A 17,567-nucleotide genomic window follows, 5' to 3' on the forward strand; every position below is an offset into this window, starting at 1 on the left:
CAGCCAACTCCCTATAAAGGCCCAGAAAGTAAATATCCTGGGCTTTGCTGGCCACACAGTCTCTTTTGTGACCACCCAGCTCTGCGGTTGAATCATAAAAGCAGCCACAGACAATGTGTAAACAATTGGATGTGGCTGTGTGCCAATAAGGCTTTATTTACAAAAATAAGCATTGAGCCACATCTGGCTGGATTTGCTGACCCCCAGGAGAAAGAATGGGTGGTGATGAGAACTCCTATAAAGGTCGAGGGGGGGGGGGGTCTCCTCTGTGGAGGGAACATCTGAGCAGACACCTGAAGATGCCAGAGAGAGAAGCAGAAGAGCCAAGAAAAAGTAAAAATAAAATTATAAAATTAATCTTATTATTCTTTATGTCAACTTTTCCTTTATTTCAATGACAATGATGACTTCTTTTCATCACGTGACTCTGTCCCTTCCTCACAACCCTAAGAGGTACTGTCATGTCTGTGCCCATTTTACAGACAAGCAAACTGAGGCTCGGAGAGGTGAATGCTCTGAGGCAGAGCTAGGAGGTCCAGCTCATCCAGATTCCAGAGCCAGGGCCAGAATCATGTGAAATTTTCCTTTACATTATAGATGAGGAAAGGGAGGCACAGAGAATCAACTGTCTACCCCACAGCTGTTCATTCCTGTGCCATCCAGGACAGCAGCCACATTTGGTTATCCAAGTGTACAGCTCATTTAATTCAAATTAAACTAAATTAAATATTCAGTTCCTCAGCTGCACTAGGCCCATTTCGAAGGCTCAACAGTCACATGTGGGTAGTGGCTACCATTTTGGACAAGGCAGATCCAGAACATTTCCATTAGGAAGTACCAATAGGCAGCACCGCACAAAACAGCTCTGCTGTCCAATAAACATAAAGGGCGTAAAAATGAGTCGGCACACAGGCCGTGCTCACCACACGCTAACAACTGCAACTCCTACTATGTTATCTGCTCAGCTGCAGCTGCTGCTGGATCGGAAACTGAGACCCACCATTCCCCTACCCACCCACACCTGCTTCTTCTTCAGTTTGGAGATCTGCTGCTCCACCATGGTGATCTCCCGGTCCACCCGGTCCATGTTCTGGATCAGCTCCTCCTTGGAGAGCCGTGGAGGTACCAGCTCCAGCTCAGGGTCAGCATGCGGGGGGCTGGGAGGAGACACCGGCTCCAGCTTGCCTGTCAGGCTGCGGTCCTGCAGGGGAGGAAAAAAATAGGCAGGGCTCAGGACAGGATGCACCCACCCCCCGAATACACTGAACGTTTCCAGCCATGACTTCAGGTGCCAACACACCCGGCATCTGTTGTGCCGGCCCCCACGTCCCAGACACAAGGTTGCTCACTGATCCCACCTCCCTGCCTTTCCCTCACCGGTCCCCTGCCAGATGCTCCCTCCCTGGCCTTCTCCAGAGTTCAGATCCTTTCTTCTATCTTCCTACAGGCAAGTTTTCCAAGCCTCCCTGCAAGGCCTCCCTCTTCCCTTTCCCCATCACACACCTCTCTCCTACCCTGTTACCCTGCCTGTGTCCTCCCTCCAGATCAAACTCCTCGAGAACTGTCATCAAAACCCACAACCTCCAAATCCCAGGGACTGGCCTCAGTTGACCCTCCAGGAACACTTATTCACGATTCTTAGTCCAAATGAGCAAGTTACAGAATATCATACACACTACAAATCTGGTTTTGTAGAAGATATACACAAACACAAGAAAACTATAAGAATGGGACACAGAGATGTCAAAAGTATTTACTGGGGAAGCGGGAGAAAAGGGGGATATTTTCTCTTTCCTTTTTGTAAGCTGAGGTATTACTTGCCTTCACAGTGTTACATTAGTTTCTGTGGTACAATGAAGTGAATCAGCTATATCTATCTATCTATCTATCTATCCCGTCCTTCTTGGACCTCCCTCTCACCTCCACCCCACATCCCATCCCTCTAGGTCACCAAAAAGCACAGAGTTGAGCTCCCTGTACTGCACAATAGGTTGCCACTAGTTATCTCTTTCACACATGCTAGTATACATATGTCAATCCTAATCTCCCAATTCATCCCACCCTCCTTCCTACCTCTTCTTTTTATTTACCAGTGTTTTTCTGCTTTTCCTTCACTGAATGTTACTCTCTGTGTAATGAAGTCATTTTCCAAAATGTGCTAAAAAAAAAAAGAAACAAAACAAAAAATACACCTTGGGAATTCCCTGGTGGCCCAGTGGTTAGGCCTTCACTTTCACTGCCGAGGGCCTGGGTTCAATCCCTGGTCAGGGAAATCAAATCCCACAAGCCACACAGTGTGGCCAAAAATAAAAACAAAACAAAAATGTGTTAAGCAAACAAGGGAGTCAGTGGCTCCACACCATCAGTGAAAGTTTGTTGAGCATCCAAGGTTGCTGGGAGCACAGTGAGGAGGAAGTAAAATAAAACCCAGTCCTTGCCCCCAGAGCACTCACCTATGTGGCCCTGGGTTCAAATCCCCACCCAGGATCTTCGTGACCACAAGCATATCACCTGCCTCCGTTTCCTCATCTGTACAATGGGACCATTCTCACTTTCTGGCTGCTGTGAGGCTTGAATGAGTACCTATGTGCAGAGGGCTCAGCTCAGAGCCTGGCACACTCTCAGGGCTCCACAGGCACTGGCTGGAGCCGTCCTCCCCAAACCTGGCCCCCGCCCTGTACCATCCTCAAGGCCAAGCCAGCAGCTGTGGCAGAGGAAGCCCCAGGAGTAGCTCCGGGCGGCTGCCTCCCCACCCCCACAGCAGCTGCAGCCAGAGGACAGAGGACACATTATTCGGAGGGACAACTGCAGCCCCGGGGCTGCCAAGCGCCACTCTCCCCCCACCCCCTCAGCTCGAGTTGAGCAGAGGCTGTGCCATCTTATGTGTGAGTCAGTTGCTCACTCGTGTTTGACTCGTTGCGACCCTATGGACTGTAGCCCGCTAGGCTCCTCTGTCCATGGGATTCTCCAGGTAAGAATACTGAAGGGGTTGCCATTCTCTTCTCCAGGGGATCTTCCCGACCCAGGAATTGAACCCAGGTCTCCTGCATTGCAGGCGGATTCTTTACCATCTGAGCCACCAGGGAAGCCCTCTGGTGCCATCTTAAGTCTACCCTTTCTGTCCTTGGGGTCTCGGTCCTACACACACAGACCCCACTGAAGCCCACAGAGCCCAAGGATCTGGGGATCACTCTGGCCTTATCATTTCCATCTGAGATGTGGGGGAGAGCAGGTGTCGAGACTCTCAGATCCTCCACACACCCAGAACCCTTGGGGAAAAGGCAGAAGAGGCCCCAAGTCCTTCAATGTGGCCCTGACATGGCTCTGATGTGGCCCTCCATGCTCCTCAGGGACACTCAGGAAACCGAACCAGGCATTCCACTCAGCACACCCTACCCCTCAACTCTGACTGTGGTTCTCCTGGGGGCTGCCACTGCATCCCCATAGCACAGATGAGGGGGCAAGGAACTGGCAGGCACAGGTCTGGCATGGCTCTAAGCCAGCAGTCAGCACACTTTCTGTACACAGCCAGGTGTAAAAACACTCCAGTCTTTGCAGATCAGACAGTCTGTGCTCCAACCACTCACTCATCATTGCAGTGGGAAAGCAGCCAAAGACAAGACACCCAGGAATGGGCATGGCTGGGTGCCAATAAAACTTTATTTACACACCCAAGCTGAGGGCCAGGATTGGAGCTTACTATGCTCTTAACTCACATAGTTGTCACAGCCCACACGGGAAGTGGAAGTACAGGTTTCCCCATTTTCCAGATGAAACTAAAGATCCAGTGAGGTTCAATGACATGCCTGAGGTCACCAGTCACAAAGTGATAGAGCTTTGGCTTGGAGGGCTCAGGATAAGAGAGACAAGACCTTGATCAGAACTCTCCAGAAGCAGGCAGAGCACGCAACCAGGTGGCAGGGGCTCCTACAGCAGAAACAAGGTCCCCACCACACATTCATTCATCTCTCAGAACCATGTGGCTGGGCAGGAAAGCAAGAGCGAGTCCCTTCCAGGGTCCACGACTCCCTGATATTAGAAGCAAAGCTGTGCACGGAATTAAACCACCTCTAGAGAAATACTCAGAAAGGGTGTGTGTGTGTGTGTGTGTGTGTGTGTGTGTGTGTGTAACTGCTCCCCAGTAGGAAGGATGAGCTGGGGGACACAGGGACTGCAGGCCTCTGACCCCACAGATGCCAAACTAGAAGCCGCTCACGTACCCTGGCAACTCCGGGCCTTTGTACCAGCTGTGCCCTCTCAGGACTCTACCTGTGTGCCACTTCATATCAGACTGACCGTCCAAGCCCCCACCCCCAACCCATATCTGAGCTTTGCCCCTTCCCTCTGTGCACCACAGCACTTGGCTGGTCTCCCCCAATAGCCTCAATCACTTCTCAGCGTTCTTGAGATGAAAGGTTTTGGTGACATGGTTCCCAGAGCCCAGTCCTATTACCTGCTGTAGGAAACATCTCTCCTGCCTTGCTCTGATCTTCCACCAGGACCAAGAAGGAAGGGAGAGGAGCAGGGTGAGAACAAGAACTGTGGACAGGAGGCTTTCAGTGCCAGGACACCCCGAAACAGTTCATCTAATTCAGGGATAATTCTCAAAATGACATGAGCAAGACTGGTGGTCCAGTGGTAAAGAATCTGCCTTCCAACACAGGGGACTTGGATTCGATCCCTGGTCGGGGAAATAAGATCCCACGTGCCTCAGGGCAACTAAGCCTGCACACGGCAACTACAGAAGCCTACATGCTGCAATAAAGAGCACACGCTGCAACGCAGAGCCCAGGCAGCCAGATAAAGAAATAAAAAATTGTAAATAAAATGTCATGAGGGAAAAGATTTCCGTTCCCAAAGCTGACAAGGGCAGCAGAGGGATCAGATGAAGCAGTTGGCAATGACCAGGAACTACTGGAAAAGTTGTTGGAAACTTTTTCTTAAAGTCTTGATGGGGAAAAGCTGTCTTCTTCAATGGTTTCTTCCTCAAGGTGCGGGCTTGGCTTTTATTCTCAGCAAAACTGCACAGACGGGCCCATCAACTGACAAAGTGTGGTCTCTCCATATGATAGAATATGATTCAGCCATAAAAACGAGTGCTGTACAGACCCATGGTACAACACAGATGAACCTTTAAGAACATGATGCTGAATGAGAGAAGCCAGACATAAAACACGTATCGGATGATCCCATTGATATGAAGTATCCAGAACTCGTAAATCCATAGAGACAGAAAGCCGACGGGTGGTTGCCAGGGGCTGGGGAGGAGGAAGTGGCTGTTGATGGGTCACGGTTTCTTTCTGGGATGATGAAAATTCTCTGGAACTAGACAGAGATGGTGCACAACTCTGTGAATGTACTAAATGCCACTGATTTGCTCACTTCAACCTGCTTAATTTCATATTATGTGAATTTCACCTCCATCTGACTAGAAGATGCATACCAGAGGGCAAAGAGTGCTTTCTGTGGTGCTGAGTTTTCCAGGAAGGAGACTGGGGGAGCCCGGCTACTGGGCCTCCAGATGGTTCTCCCGGTGGCGGCTGGCCTTCATTTCAGTCCAAACCCGCAGGAGGAAAATAATAATCCAATACCCTTACCAGTCGCTAGGTAGCAGTTGGCACCGTTTTCCCCGTCAGATGCCCTTGGCGTAAAAATTCAGGCCAACGTGGAACAGAAAAGCTCATTATGTAAAATTACAGACACAGAGGTAAGCAAAAGCCTTGAGGGCTGGAGAGGACCCCGTGGGGCTCCCCCTTCCTCCGTCTCAGACCCAGGAAAGGGCAGGGCCAGGCTCGGGCACCCACAGTCCACTCCACCAGTCACCATGATGGATTCCAGGACAGGCAGGGGCTTACCCAAAGGCAGAGAGATAAATAGTTCTTGTCTGGAAATGTGGAAACACAGGGAAAGCTCTTTTTGTTGACCTTGAATGTGGGAAGAGGAAGGCCTGGAATCTCAAATTGCCTTCTTGTTAACAAGACCACATGCAAGATGGCAGAGCCAAGAAACGGACAGAGACAGGAACCCAGGGACATGTCACCTGGATCAAGCTGTGCCTGAAGCCAACAATGCTGGGATTTCAGTTATATGAGCCAGGACTCCTGCTTAAGCCAGGTTTGTGTGGGTTTTCTGCCCCTTTCAGCCAACGGGGCCCCAACAGACAAAGAGACTTTCAGAAACGGTGCCGTTTGTGATGATTCTAAAGTCCCCAGAACCAAGTCTGGTGAAGTTCAAAGGAAGCCTCTGATGCCACAGGACTCCAGAGGCTTGAGGGCAGGGAAGCATTATAAAACAGAACATTTTTATATGAAAAAGGAACACAGCCGGAGGGGAAGGGAGCAGTGCTGTTTAAAAAAAAAAAAAAAATCCCATCAAATTCCTATCTCACGCATCCAGCTAAATTCCACACAACAGACGCAAAAAACATCTGAACTCCTTCAGAGTTGTGTTTCTCCCCTGGCTTCTTCCCTTGCCCAAAATGCGCTCATACTTTCCAAATGCTCTTAACAGCCTGGAGCAATTACAGGAGTTGGTCCAGCCAGGCCCCAACACTGGGCCCATCACTCCCCCACACCCATGAGGTCCAGGAAGGGACGAAACAGACAGAGACAGAGAGAGAAACAGAGACACACAGATACACACACATCCAGGCAGAGAGAGACAGAGACACAGAGACAGAAGCAGAGACTGAGAAAGACTCCCAGAAGGAGAGGAAGCACCCTGGGGCACTCTAAGAAGCAGAGGGATAAGCAGAAGGACACACAGAGCCCCTGTCAGGCCCAGAGACCCTCAGAAGGACCCGCAGGCCTGAGGGCTTGGAGCCCAGTTCTGCAGAGCCATAGGCAAGCAGCAGAGGCCTGATAGGGGCTGACCAGAGACCCGCACCAGCCAATACTCCAGGCAGAGCCAGATGTGAGCACAGGAGCATGGCCCACTCGAGGCTCTGGTACCTCTGGGAGGACATCAAGCCTCCCTGGTTATGGCCCTGTGTCCCCTGCCACATGCACCCCGCTCCCCCACTACCCAAGACCCTCTTCAGGGAATAGCTTTTCCAACAGCAACATCCCTCCCAGGAGGCTGAGGGGTCACGGAATCTAAGAGGAGGATGCCAGCAAGGGGATGGCAGGATGGCAGGCTCGAAGGGCCAGAGGGACAGCCCAAGGTGGGGATAGCATCCTGGGCAGACCTGGGCCATGTGGGCTTCAGGGCCCACTTCTCACATTCCAGTGACTGCCGGCGAGTGGCTCTCTCAGCCTGCGGTCCCCTATATAAAAGGTGATTATAGGAACTTCCCAAGTGGTCCAGCAGCTAAGACTCTGTGCTCCCAGTGCAGGGGGCATGAGTCCAATCCCTAGTCAGGGAATTAGATCCCACATACTGAAACTAATGATCCCACATGCCACAACTAAGACCCAGCGCAGCTCAGTAAAAATATATACATTTTAAAAAGATGATTGCGGATCAGTCTTCATCCAACTGAGACGGCACAATGGAATTGACAGTCAAATGTACCCGGCCCACAGGCAGAGACTCCACCCATGTTAGTTTATCATCATCATCATGACCAACCCAGGAACCCCGTTTCCTGCCAGTCCCCCTATTAAAGAACCTGCCTCAGCCTGAAATCTCACTATTCAATCCCATCCAGTGTCAGGCAGAGAAGAAGATCCAGCAGGTCCGAGTGGACCACTTCCCTCCCCTGGACTGGCTCCCAGTCCCCACCCACCCCGCTGACGCTGCAGTAAGAAGAGCACTGACCTCACTCAGCAGCTGGGCAGCTGTTAATGAGCTAAGCTGTGTCCCCGTGGTCATGAAAGACCATGATGACACTGCTCAGCACGTGCAGAAAGGACATCCATCGTGCAGCTGGCCAAGGACAAGTGTGTCACCTGGCCACGGTCCCTGCTGCACCCTAGGCAGTGGCAGGGAAATGACAGCCTCTGAGGCAGCTGGCTGACCCTGGGAGACAGAAGCGTCTGAACCACTGGCTGCGATTCCTCCATTTAGATGGAGACCAAAAGAGCTTCTAGGGGTCGGTCCTGGGGTTCACTGGAATGGCAGAAAACCTCTCCCAGCAGCAAACTATGGGCGCTTTACCTATGCACATTCTCCCCCTCCATCTCAGCTGACTCTCTGATTAAAGAAGAGTGAAATGCAAGAGCCCTCCAGGGCACTATGGTCCCCAAGGGTGGGAAACACTTGGGGGCAGAAAACGGGGGTAGGGGAGATGTCCCTCTCCAGCCAAGAAACAGCCCATGGAGCCAAGCTCATCCCTAGACCCTCCTCTCGCTGCCCAGCCTCTGCACACCCTGTGCTCAGTCCCTCCTCCCAGCCTGACACACCCACCCGATTCCTTGCACCCCGCCCAATCACAGCATCACCCAAATCCTCGGAGCAGCTCCCAGCTGGGGGCCAAGCCTTACCTTGGACAGGTCCTCCGAGCCCCCAGGCTGGCCAGCGGCCAGCAGGGGCGAGGGCCGTAGCAGAGGGTCAGGCAGGAGCTCCAGGCGAGGGCGCTTGCTCTCCAGGAACTCCATCTCTGACTTGCCCAGCTCAGGCAGGTACGAGTGGGACTCAGGTCGCAGGTGAAGCTCCTGGGACCTGTGGGGGCGGGGGGGGGGGGGGGGGGGGGGGGGGGGGGGGGGGCGGGACATGACATCACATCTGCCGCCCTCCTTGCTGAGCACGGCCATGAGCCACGCCCTCTTCCACCCTGCAAGGAGTGTCCATCTGCGCAAGGGCGCACAGCGAGGCAGGACTCAAACACAGATTTGTCTTCCTCCGAGTCAGCATTCACTGACGATCTTTATAGCAAGAGAAGGTCCTGGTGACTGCCTGCTCCCTGAGTGTGGTCCCCAGAGCAGTAGCATCAGCCCCTCTTGAGGCTGATTACAAATACACAGTCTTTTGAGTCCTATCCCAACCTGCTGAATCTGACTCTGCATTGAAACAAGATCCTGGGTGATTCATAGGGAAAGTCTGAAAAACACTGTGGGTCTAACACAGATGTTAACACACGTGATGCTATTTGCACATCACTCACCCAGAGCAGATTATCACTAGTCTATCCCAGCACTCTGGCTGTTCAACCTGGCCTTGCCCCCTTCTCAACTCAGCCCAGCAGTCTTACGCAGAGATAGGAGCTGTCCAGCCTAATCACTTGTGACTAATTCTCTTTAGCCCTCCTCCCTAGTAGACCGAGAAGGAAACTGGCCCAGGGAGGTCATGGCCTTGCCTGAGCACACACAGCAGACCCAGGACTCCTAGCATCCACCTCCAGCCACTGCTGCTGACCAGACAGTCCAAATGCTGCCCCTGCTGAAATGCTTTTCAGGTTCATACTTTTTTCCCCCAATAAACTCAGAATAAGAATCCAGATGCACACCCCCCACCCTGCCTGATCTGGCACCTGTTCACCTTGCCTGCTGCATTCCTGGCCTAGGGCCTTTGACTGGCTAAGCTGGACCACACACACACACCAGCTCTTTCCATGTTAGCTCTTCTCCTTCCTGTCTTAGTGCCCGGGGCATCTCCTCCTAACAGCCATCTCCCTGCCCAGCAAAGCTCGAAACCCTCCCATTGGTTTCTGTGAAGTTTACCCTCTGGATCCCTAATCACCTGTTAACCCCAGCTACCCGACCTCCTTGCCTCTCTGGAACAGTCCAAGGACATTCCCCTCTCCAGGCTTTTGCACATGCTGTTCCCTTCACCTGAAATGCCTTCACCCTGCTCTCCGAATGGCTGGTCACCCCACTCTCCAAATGGCTCTCTGAATGACTGGCTACTTAGTGCCAAGTGTCTCTCCCCTGAGAGGCCTTTCCCAGCCACTCCAGCCAAATAGCAGCCCTTCCCCGCCCAGTAGGAAATAAGTCGCCTGCCCCATTTTAAAGTCATCCTGGGTGTTTGCTGTATCTCCCCTGCTAAGACCATGGGCTCCCTGCGGGCAAGGCTGTCTGTCTAGGTGCCTGTGGGCAGCCACAGCCTATAATATAATAGTTCATCACGTGTTAGAAGCTCAAGACTCTCAAGAGTTCCCTGGTGGCCTAGTGGTTAAGGTGAACCTGCGTGGCCCAGGTTCAGTCCCTGGTTGGGAACCTGAGATCTCATAAGCCACAAGGCACAGCAAAAAATAAAAAAGCTCAGGACTCTTAGCAATGAGTGCTATTACTGTCTCAGGCATCTTCAGGCTCTCTCAGGGCTCTGGCCTGTCCTGACAGCCTCAGCCCTGGCCCTGCTGGGTCCCCACCTGCCACGTGGCCTGCTCCCGCCCACCTGGATTTCACAAAGGCAAGGCAGGCCCAGAGGACCTCGTCTGCCAGCTGAAGGATGGAAGAAGACTCAGAGAAAAAGGGATGATGACAAAGATGGGAGGGAAGGGGAAGGGAGCTCCCCGTGTGAAGCCAGCTGCAGGCACATCCCTCCAAATCAGCAACCCAGCCCCGCTCCCCCACTTGTAGGTGGTCATCCCCTTCTGCCTGGGCCACACACCCAGGGACCCCTGCGGGCCCACAGCGGGAAGTCCGAGGGGCCACATGGCTCTTCCCTGCCCATCTCCAGCCCTGCCCCAGTCACAGGCTGACACACCTCCATTTAACACCTCCCATCCCCACAAGCTCCCCACCAGCACAGGCCTCCACTTCCCCTTCTGAGCAATGGATGCGCAAGCCCCTACTCACCTTTCATTCCCGGGCTGAAATTCAGACAGCAGGGAGGGCCTCCTCCGCTGGGGCTGGATGATGGAGCCGGGCGACAGGTGGGAGGTGTAGTCACGGGGGTGGTGCGGATATTCGAGCAGCCCAACATCCTGCAGAAGAAGACAGGCCAATGAGCACCCACCCCACTGCGGTGTGACCCACACAGCGACCCAGGCCCAGAGCCCCTGCCCGGTGCTGCTCTTCCACCCGGGGAGCCTCCCACGTCCTCTCCCAGCCCTCAGTCCCTGTCCTGCCAGAAGGCATTCCTGGGGCCAGTGGCCACCAAGAAGTGACCCGTTCAGCTAAAGGGCGCCCCACCCTGTCCCAATCTCCCAGTCCTGCCGTCTTTCCCTATGAGACGACCAAGCCCATGTGTTAGCAGAGAAAACCGGAAAAAGGCACAACCTGCGTGTCTGTCTCCAGTGCAGGAGACACAGCAAGACACGGGTCAGGGGAAGTGGGTGACGCAGCAAACACTGACAGTCTGCAAGGCTCAAATACCAGGTTCCAAAACGAAGCACCTACGTGGGAGTGCCCCGTTTGCAGAGGGAAAACCCACACACGTGTGTCTCATACACAGGCACAGCTCAAAGTCAAAAGGATAAACTCCAGGCAAAACCCTCCTTCTTTAGTAATGTGCCATCATCAGCCATTATCATCTGGGGGAAAACAAAACACTAACGAATTAGATGTGCTCCGATTAGCAACTACACGCTGACTGGAGACACATTAAAATGTTAAAAGAAAAAAGAAAGATGGAAACAAGAAGTCTTTCAAAGGAGAAAACAGGACAGGCTTCCTACTCGTACCAGTCCAAATCGATTACTTCTGTCTGCCGAGAACATTCACACTGTGGGTGGCAATCAGCTAGTGATGTCTGGCAAGAGTAAGGCTTGGGAAAGCGTGGGATGGTAGGTGATTTATTTTCTTCTTGGCACCTTTCTGAATTCTCCCAATCTTCCGTAAAATCTAGTCATTCTTTTGCTGTCTGGCTTATTTTTTTTAAAAGCTGTTATTTCTGCAAAGAGAATTAGATGATACCACGTAGGTGTGTTGGGAATGGATGTGTTTCAGACCCTCCAAAACAACAGCATGTAAGAGGCTGGGAGGCTGGGAAGCTGGAGGGGATGAGTAACTAGAATCAAGAGGGATCCTGTCAACTTCAGAGGCTGGAAATGTTGTGGGATGGGCCTTCCTGGGCAGCCCAATGTGGAAGCAAGAAGCTACAAGGCCTCAGGCTAGAGGTAAGTGTCCATCACTCAAACCCTCTGAGCCTCAGTGTCTTCACCATTAAAATGGATGCCTGAATTCCCTGATGGTCCAGTGGTTAGGACTCCACTCTTCCACTGCAGGAGCAAGGGCTCCCTAGTCCCTGGCCAGGGAACTGAGATTCCCGCGTGCCACATGGCGTGGCCAAATAAAAGAAAAGAAAACTGAAATGGATGCTTGACCTGGACTGAAGGAGGCCTCTGTGCCTCCAACCACAAATCCCCCTTAACTCTCCAAGGATTTCCCCCAAGGCTGATGGCAGCTTCCAGGAGGCAGAGGAAGGCTCGGCTTCTCCCGAGCTTCCCCACACTCCAGGATGTCCACCAGGTGCTCTCAAAGGGAGAAGTAGAAAGGGCTGGGGGGAGTGGGTGGCAGCCTCTGGGATCCCACTGGCGAGGCTGCCAGGCATGGATCTGGTGTGCACACGCATGCCGAGGTGTGAGAAGAAATCAGCAAGCGCTGCAGTCTGCCAGGAGGAAAATTCCCTCTCACACAAAAGCAAAATGAACAAAGCGGCAGAAAGGCAGACAGTCCAATCCCTCGGGAGAGGGCCCGGGCAGGATGGCGTGCCTACCGCCGCCAACTGAGGTGGAGAAAGGCACGTGGTGCCTGGGGCCCCTGAGGCAGGGGCATGGGGCGACCACTGCATGAACCCTTCTGGCCTCAGTTTCCCAGTTTAAGAGTCAAGCAGGATGAGCTTAGAGCACAGTCCCTCCAAAGACCATCTTGGGGGCCACCCACACTGATCTCTACCCTAGGGCTCTGAGTCCAGGGACCCCAGAGGGTGCCTCGATCTTTATGGGAAGGAAAGAACTGGGGAGACCCCAAGAGAGGCTGAAGGTGAGACTCATTGTGATCCTAGGAGCCTGAAGACACCAGGCACGCTGGCCGGAACCCTCCAGACACATCTCGCAACATGAAAACCCTCCACGTGTTTCAAACCATTCCAGCCCCGCCCGCTGCCCCCATACATGTGTGTGGCCCAAGCGGGCTCCTGAGTCCGTGACCCTTGGTCTGGAGGGAAGCGCTGAAGATGAGCAGATTCAGATCCTTCTTGAGAGCCTGTTGACAGGACCGCAGCATCTGAGCGCATGGCCAGCACGGTCCTGCTGGCCTCGGCCTAAACCCGTCCTCACGCCCGCAAACTGGGTCACGTGCAGAAGGCCCATGTATCCGTTTGTGACAAACTGGAAATGAAACAGACCGATCCTTCCCACAGAGAGCCCGATAAGCACTGATCTGGGGCCAACGAGGCCCAAGGCCAAAGCCAGGCTCGGCCTGTCTCATCAAGTGTCACTGGCACATGGCCACAGCCACTCCAGTACGTGTTGGCTGAGCTACTTTTCGCTCTGGGACAGCAGCAGCCACAAGTCATTGTGACCGAGACCGCATGGCCCGAGAAGTCTGAAATATTTACAGAGAAGGTTTGCCAACCCCTCCTCTGGAGGAAAAGCCTGCCATGTACCCTGGGGGCCACTCGGAAAATGATGCTAACGGGCACGTTGTTGTCATGACAGCAGCAGCATCAGTCATCAACACAGCAGTGTATCAGTCACGCTAACCTTCCCAGGCGTTGTGCACAGGCCTCAGCACGTGTCAACTAACTTGATCCTCAGAGGCTTAAAGAAGCTACCTGCGATGCAGGAGACCCAGGTTCGATCCCTGTGTCAGGAAGATCCCCTGGAGAAGGGAATGGCTACCCACTCCAGTATTCTTGCCTGGAGAATCCCATGGACAGAGGAGCCTGGAGGGTTACACTCCATAAGATTGCAAAGAGTTGGACACAACTGAGTAACACTTTCAGAGGCTTATAACTACCCTCACCCAACGGACAGAGAAACCGAGGCAAGGGGTGGTCAGGCCACTAAACTAGAGTTTTACAGCTAGGACATCACTGAGGCAGGACATGAATGCAAGGGGTTTAGCTTGAGACCCTATGCACTTAAACGCCCTTCTAACATTAAGGCACAGAGAGGTTAAATAACTTGTCCAAGGCCACACAGCAGGAAGGAGTGGCACCGGGATTCAGACCCTGTGTCTTTGGGCTTTAATGCATTCATTCAGCTCAAGGCTTGAAGGAACTTAAGAGAGCTCAAGAGGTCCCAGGGGACCTGAGGGAGATGGCAGAATCGAGGTGGCTTGTAGAAAGCAGGAAAAGAGACAAGAAGGAGAGAATGTGTTGGGACCCTCAATCCTGGGAGACCGTCAGACTCCAAGACCCTCGGGGGAAAATGTGGGGTCATGATACTGTGGGGGAGGAAAGCCAAGACCACAGAGATGGTGAGAATAGGACACAGAGAGGTTGTGTGGGAGGAGCAGGTGGGACTGAGCAAGCCACGTGCACAGCACCATGGAGAGAGGCTCTGAGCGTGCCTGACGCCAGACCGGAGAAGCACACTTGAATCAAGCCCTCCACCTGAGCCAGGCATAACACAGCAGGCGGCCTGGAGATGACGTAGGTCGAAGCACAGGCCAGCAGAGGAGGCTGCTCCCAGCCCCCTCTCAGAATCCAGGCCCTCTTCAGTCTCTCGCCAGCCTCCCAGGAGGAAAGAGGTAACTGCCATGTGCAGACACGGCCCTAGGCACCTTGCAGACATCCGCCGGTGATGCTCAGACCCACAACAGCCATATCACAGATGGGAAAACTGAGCCTGCCCCACGCAGCCCAATGTCACTCAGCAAGTTGGGAGGGACAGGGATTCAAAGGCACATCTGGGCATTCTTGCCCCGCCCCTCAACCCAGCATCCCTGCCTCAACTATTGTACAAGGCGCTGGGACCCTGGGTCCCCATCTGGCCCTTGAACCAGGCATTGTCTCTCTGTGCTTTTATTCCCCTTTTCCTTCACCATTTGTCTTTCAAAGACTCGGGGTGGAGGAGGGAATTCTCAGAAACTCTGTACAATGGCCTGACAGTAAGGGGTTAGGGCTCAGGGCTGCAGGGGGACCCCCAGATTACAGTCCCAATGCTCACCTCCCACCTGCCAAAGCAAAGCCCTGGACATATGCCTGGGAGAGCAAGACCCCACCACCTGCCCTGGACACCCAGAAATCCTGCTTTTAAAGCCTTCCCAGTAACAAGCAGGGGCCCGCAGCTGGGCCGCCCCAGCACCAGGCAGGGTGGTCAGGAAGTGGGGCCCCACTGTGGTCACCGCACAGGATAAGGATGCCCCACCTCGTAGCTGTCCAGGGCCCCGCCCACGCACAGCCTCAGCCTCCTGCCCAGAGGAAGTGACCACTTGGTTCTGCCCAGCCACACCCTGCATCACTGGCAGTCCAGCAGGAAAAACAGAAAGTGTCTGAGATCAGGTGGCGACTCCAAAGGACTGCAAGAGGGCCGAGCTGGGGCAAAGGAAGGGTGGGATGGCAGGATGGCAGGGCCATGCGGACTCGAGGACTCACCCAGGGGGCGGGGTGGAGGGGGAGGGAACCTCCCTGAGGGGGAGGGGGGGAGGGGCAGGGGGAGGGGGGAGGGCCCCCGCCCCCCGCCAGGCAGCTCTAATGACGATGACAATTTTGCAATTGGACACATGTGCCATAATGCTGTTCCACAGATCATCACGTTTCATCCCCAGGAGAAACCAGGCAACAGATGCTCTCATTACCCCCATTTTATGGATGAAAAACCAAGGCTCAGAAGCGTTACATAACCCATCCTATTTGCTCACCTGCAAAATGTTCCCCCTGGAGCAAGGGCAACTGTATACACAAAGAGCATAAACAAAACCCTCACCCTAGGGACTTCCTTGGTGGTCCAGTGGCTACAACTTCACACTCCCAGTGCAGCGAGCCTGAGTTCAATCCCCACTCAAGGAACTGGATCCCACATGCTTCAACTAAGACCCGACACAGCCAAATAAATAAATACTAAAAAAAAAAAAAAAACTAAAGCTTGTCCTGCAAGCACTCAGTGGATGAGAATGCTTATTTTTGCTGTTGTGATCATGACAAAGCTGATGATGATACATAATAATAAATGATCCCCAGGAGTATAGCCCTGGGCCCTGGGCACACGGTAGGTGACCAATAAACAGAAGCATCTTTTTCACAGGGGCTCAGAGTCCTTCCCTGGTGGCTCAGTGGTAAAGAATCTATCTACCAATGGGAAAGACGCAGGTTCAATCCCTGGTCCAAGAAGACCCCCTGAAGGAGGACACGGCAACCCACTCTAGTATTCATGCCTGGAAAATCCCACGGACAGAGGAGCCTGGCGGGCTACAGTCCATGGGGTCACAAACAGTCAGACACCATTTAGTGACTGAGCATGCATACACACAGAGTCCTGAAGCTGAAGCCGACTCTGCCTCCTCACAGTGATTGAACCTGAGGCCTATTATTTAACCTCCCAGCCTCAATCTCCTCGTCTGCACAATGGGAGGATAACGTGAGGTCCTCTTTCATTAGGCTGTTTGTGAGAATTCGACCACTCCATCCAGAATGTGCCTGTTGATCACAGACAGCTCTCAAAAGCATCTTGGGGCCCAAATTTTCGAGAGGCCCTCAGGCTGGGTCAGTGGGCTCATATGCAAAAACATCTCGCTCACGGAGGATGGAAAAGCCCTCCCATGCCATTTCCTCTCAGCATCTCAGGAGGAGGGACCACGCCACCCGAGCAGAACAGACACAGGCATGTACACGCCGGGGCCAGCACGGCCAGCTTCAACCCCGGCTGTGACTGCAGACCCTCACGGTCCCTCGCTGAGTAGCTAGGAGGTCCAGCAGGGGACGCCCAGGACTCTGAAGGCCCTCTGGCAAGCCTCTGAAGATGCGGTATATAGTAAGTGCCCAATAAGTGCCAACAGAGCAGAACCAAAGCCCATCCTCGGCGCCACAGGGAGCTACAGGTGAAGTCAGGAAAGGGGGCCCCACTAGGAGCTGGACAGCGTCGGGTGCCGCTCAGCAAAGCTGATCAAGGAGACTTCTCTGGTGGTCTGGTGGTCAGGATTCTAGGCTTCCAATGCAGGGGGCTTGGGTTTGATCCCTGGTTGGGGAACTAAGATCTCACATGCCACATGATATGGCCAAAAAAATTTTTAAAAACCTGACCAAGGTCACACCTGCTCCCTCCCCAGCAGGCTACCACCCCCAACATTGGGGCAGCTCTCCCATGAGCAGAGCCAACCCCCTGGACCTCCCCTCCATCACCACCCCGCTCCCAGACCTCCCCCCCATCGCCGCCCCGCTCATATCAGAGATTCAGAGAATGACATGTGCTGGCCTTGTCATCTGGAAGCTCTGAGCATCACTCAGTGAATAGGTTCCAGGCCCTGAGGATTGAGGAGGGGAGGGTCTGCGAGCCACAGCCCCCAGGAAGTCACTTCAATGCTAAAGCAGGGGAGCCTGGTTGAGGCTGTGCCGACAGTGTATACAGCAGGAGCTCCACATCAGCAAGCAAACCCCACAGCAGACCCAGAGGCAGGGATCGCAGCTCAGCCTGGCCCTGGGCTCCATCTTCCCAGCTTTAAAGTGGGAGCTAAGAGATTTTCCCAGATGTCCCGGGGCCTGGCAAGGTCGCAGATGTCAGTGGTATCTGCCAGTCACCCCACTTCCCCACGGGGGACAGTGAGCCCTGGCTGGACACCATCAGAGCCACACAAGCGCCAACT

General features: G+C 53.6%; 1 protein-coding gene across 17 annotated transcripts in view; it reads right to left on the reverse strand.

Moving 5' to 3' along the window:
* Positions 1-17,567, reverse strand: part of NCOR2 (nuclear receptor corepressor 2) — a 238,145-nt gene that overhangs the window by 140,942 nt on the left and 79,636 nt on the right. For 16 of the 17 annotated variants that reach the window (XM_045163104.1, XM_025267798.3, XM_025267796.3 and 13 more), the window contains 3 exons: positions 10,677-10,804; positions 8,424-8,601; positions 1,022-1,201 (listed from right to left, as the gene is read on the reverse strand). In XM_045163104.1, coding sequence (XP_045019039.1) covers positions 1,022-1,201; positions 8,424-8,601; positions 10,677-10,804 — 486 coding nt within the window. Of the gene's footprint in view, positions 1-1,021; positions 1,202-8,423; positions 8,602-10,676; positions 10,805-11,503; positions 11,713-17,567 lie in introns of all 17 variants that reach the window. The other variant, XM_045163109.1, reaches the window with a different exon arrangement.

This window comes from Bubalus bubalis, chromosome 17 (assembly GCF_019923935.1).
Source record: "Bubalus bubalis isolate 160015118507 breed Murrah chromosome 17, NDDB_SH_1, whole genome shotgun sequence".
Taxonomy (NCBI): domain Eukaryota; kingdom Metazoa; phylum Chordata; class Mammalia; order Artiodactyla; family Bovidae; genus Bubalus; species Bubalus bubalis.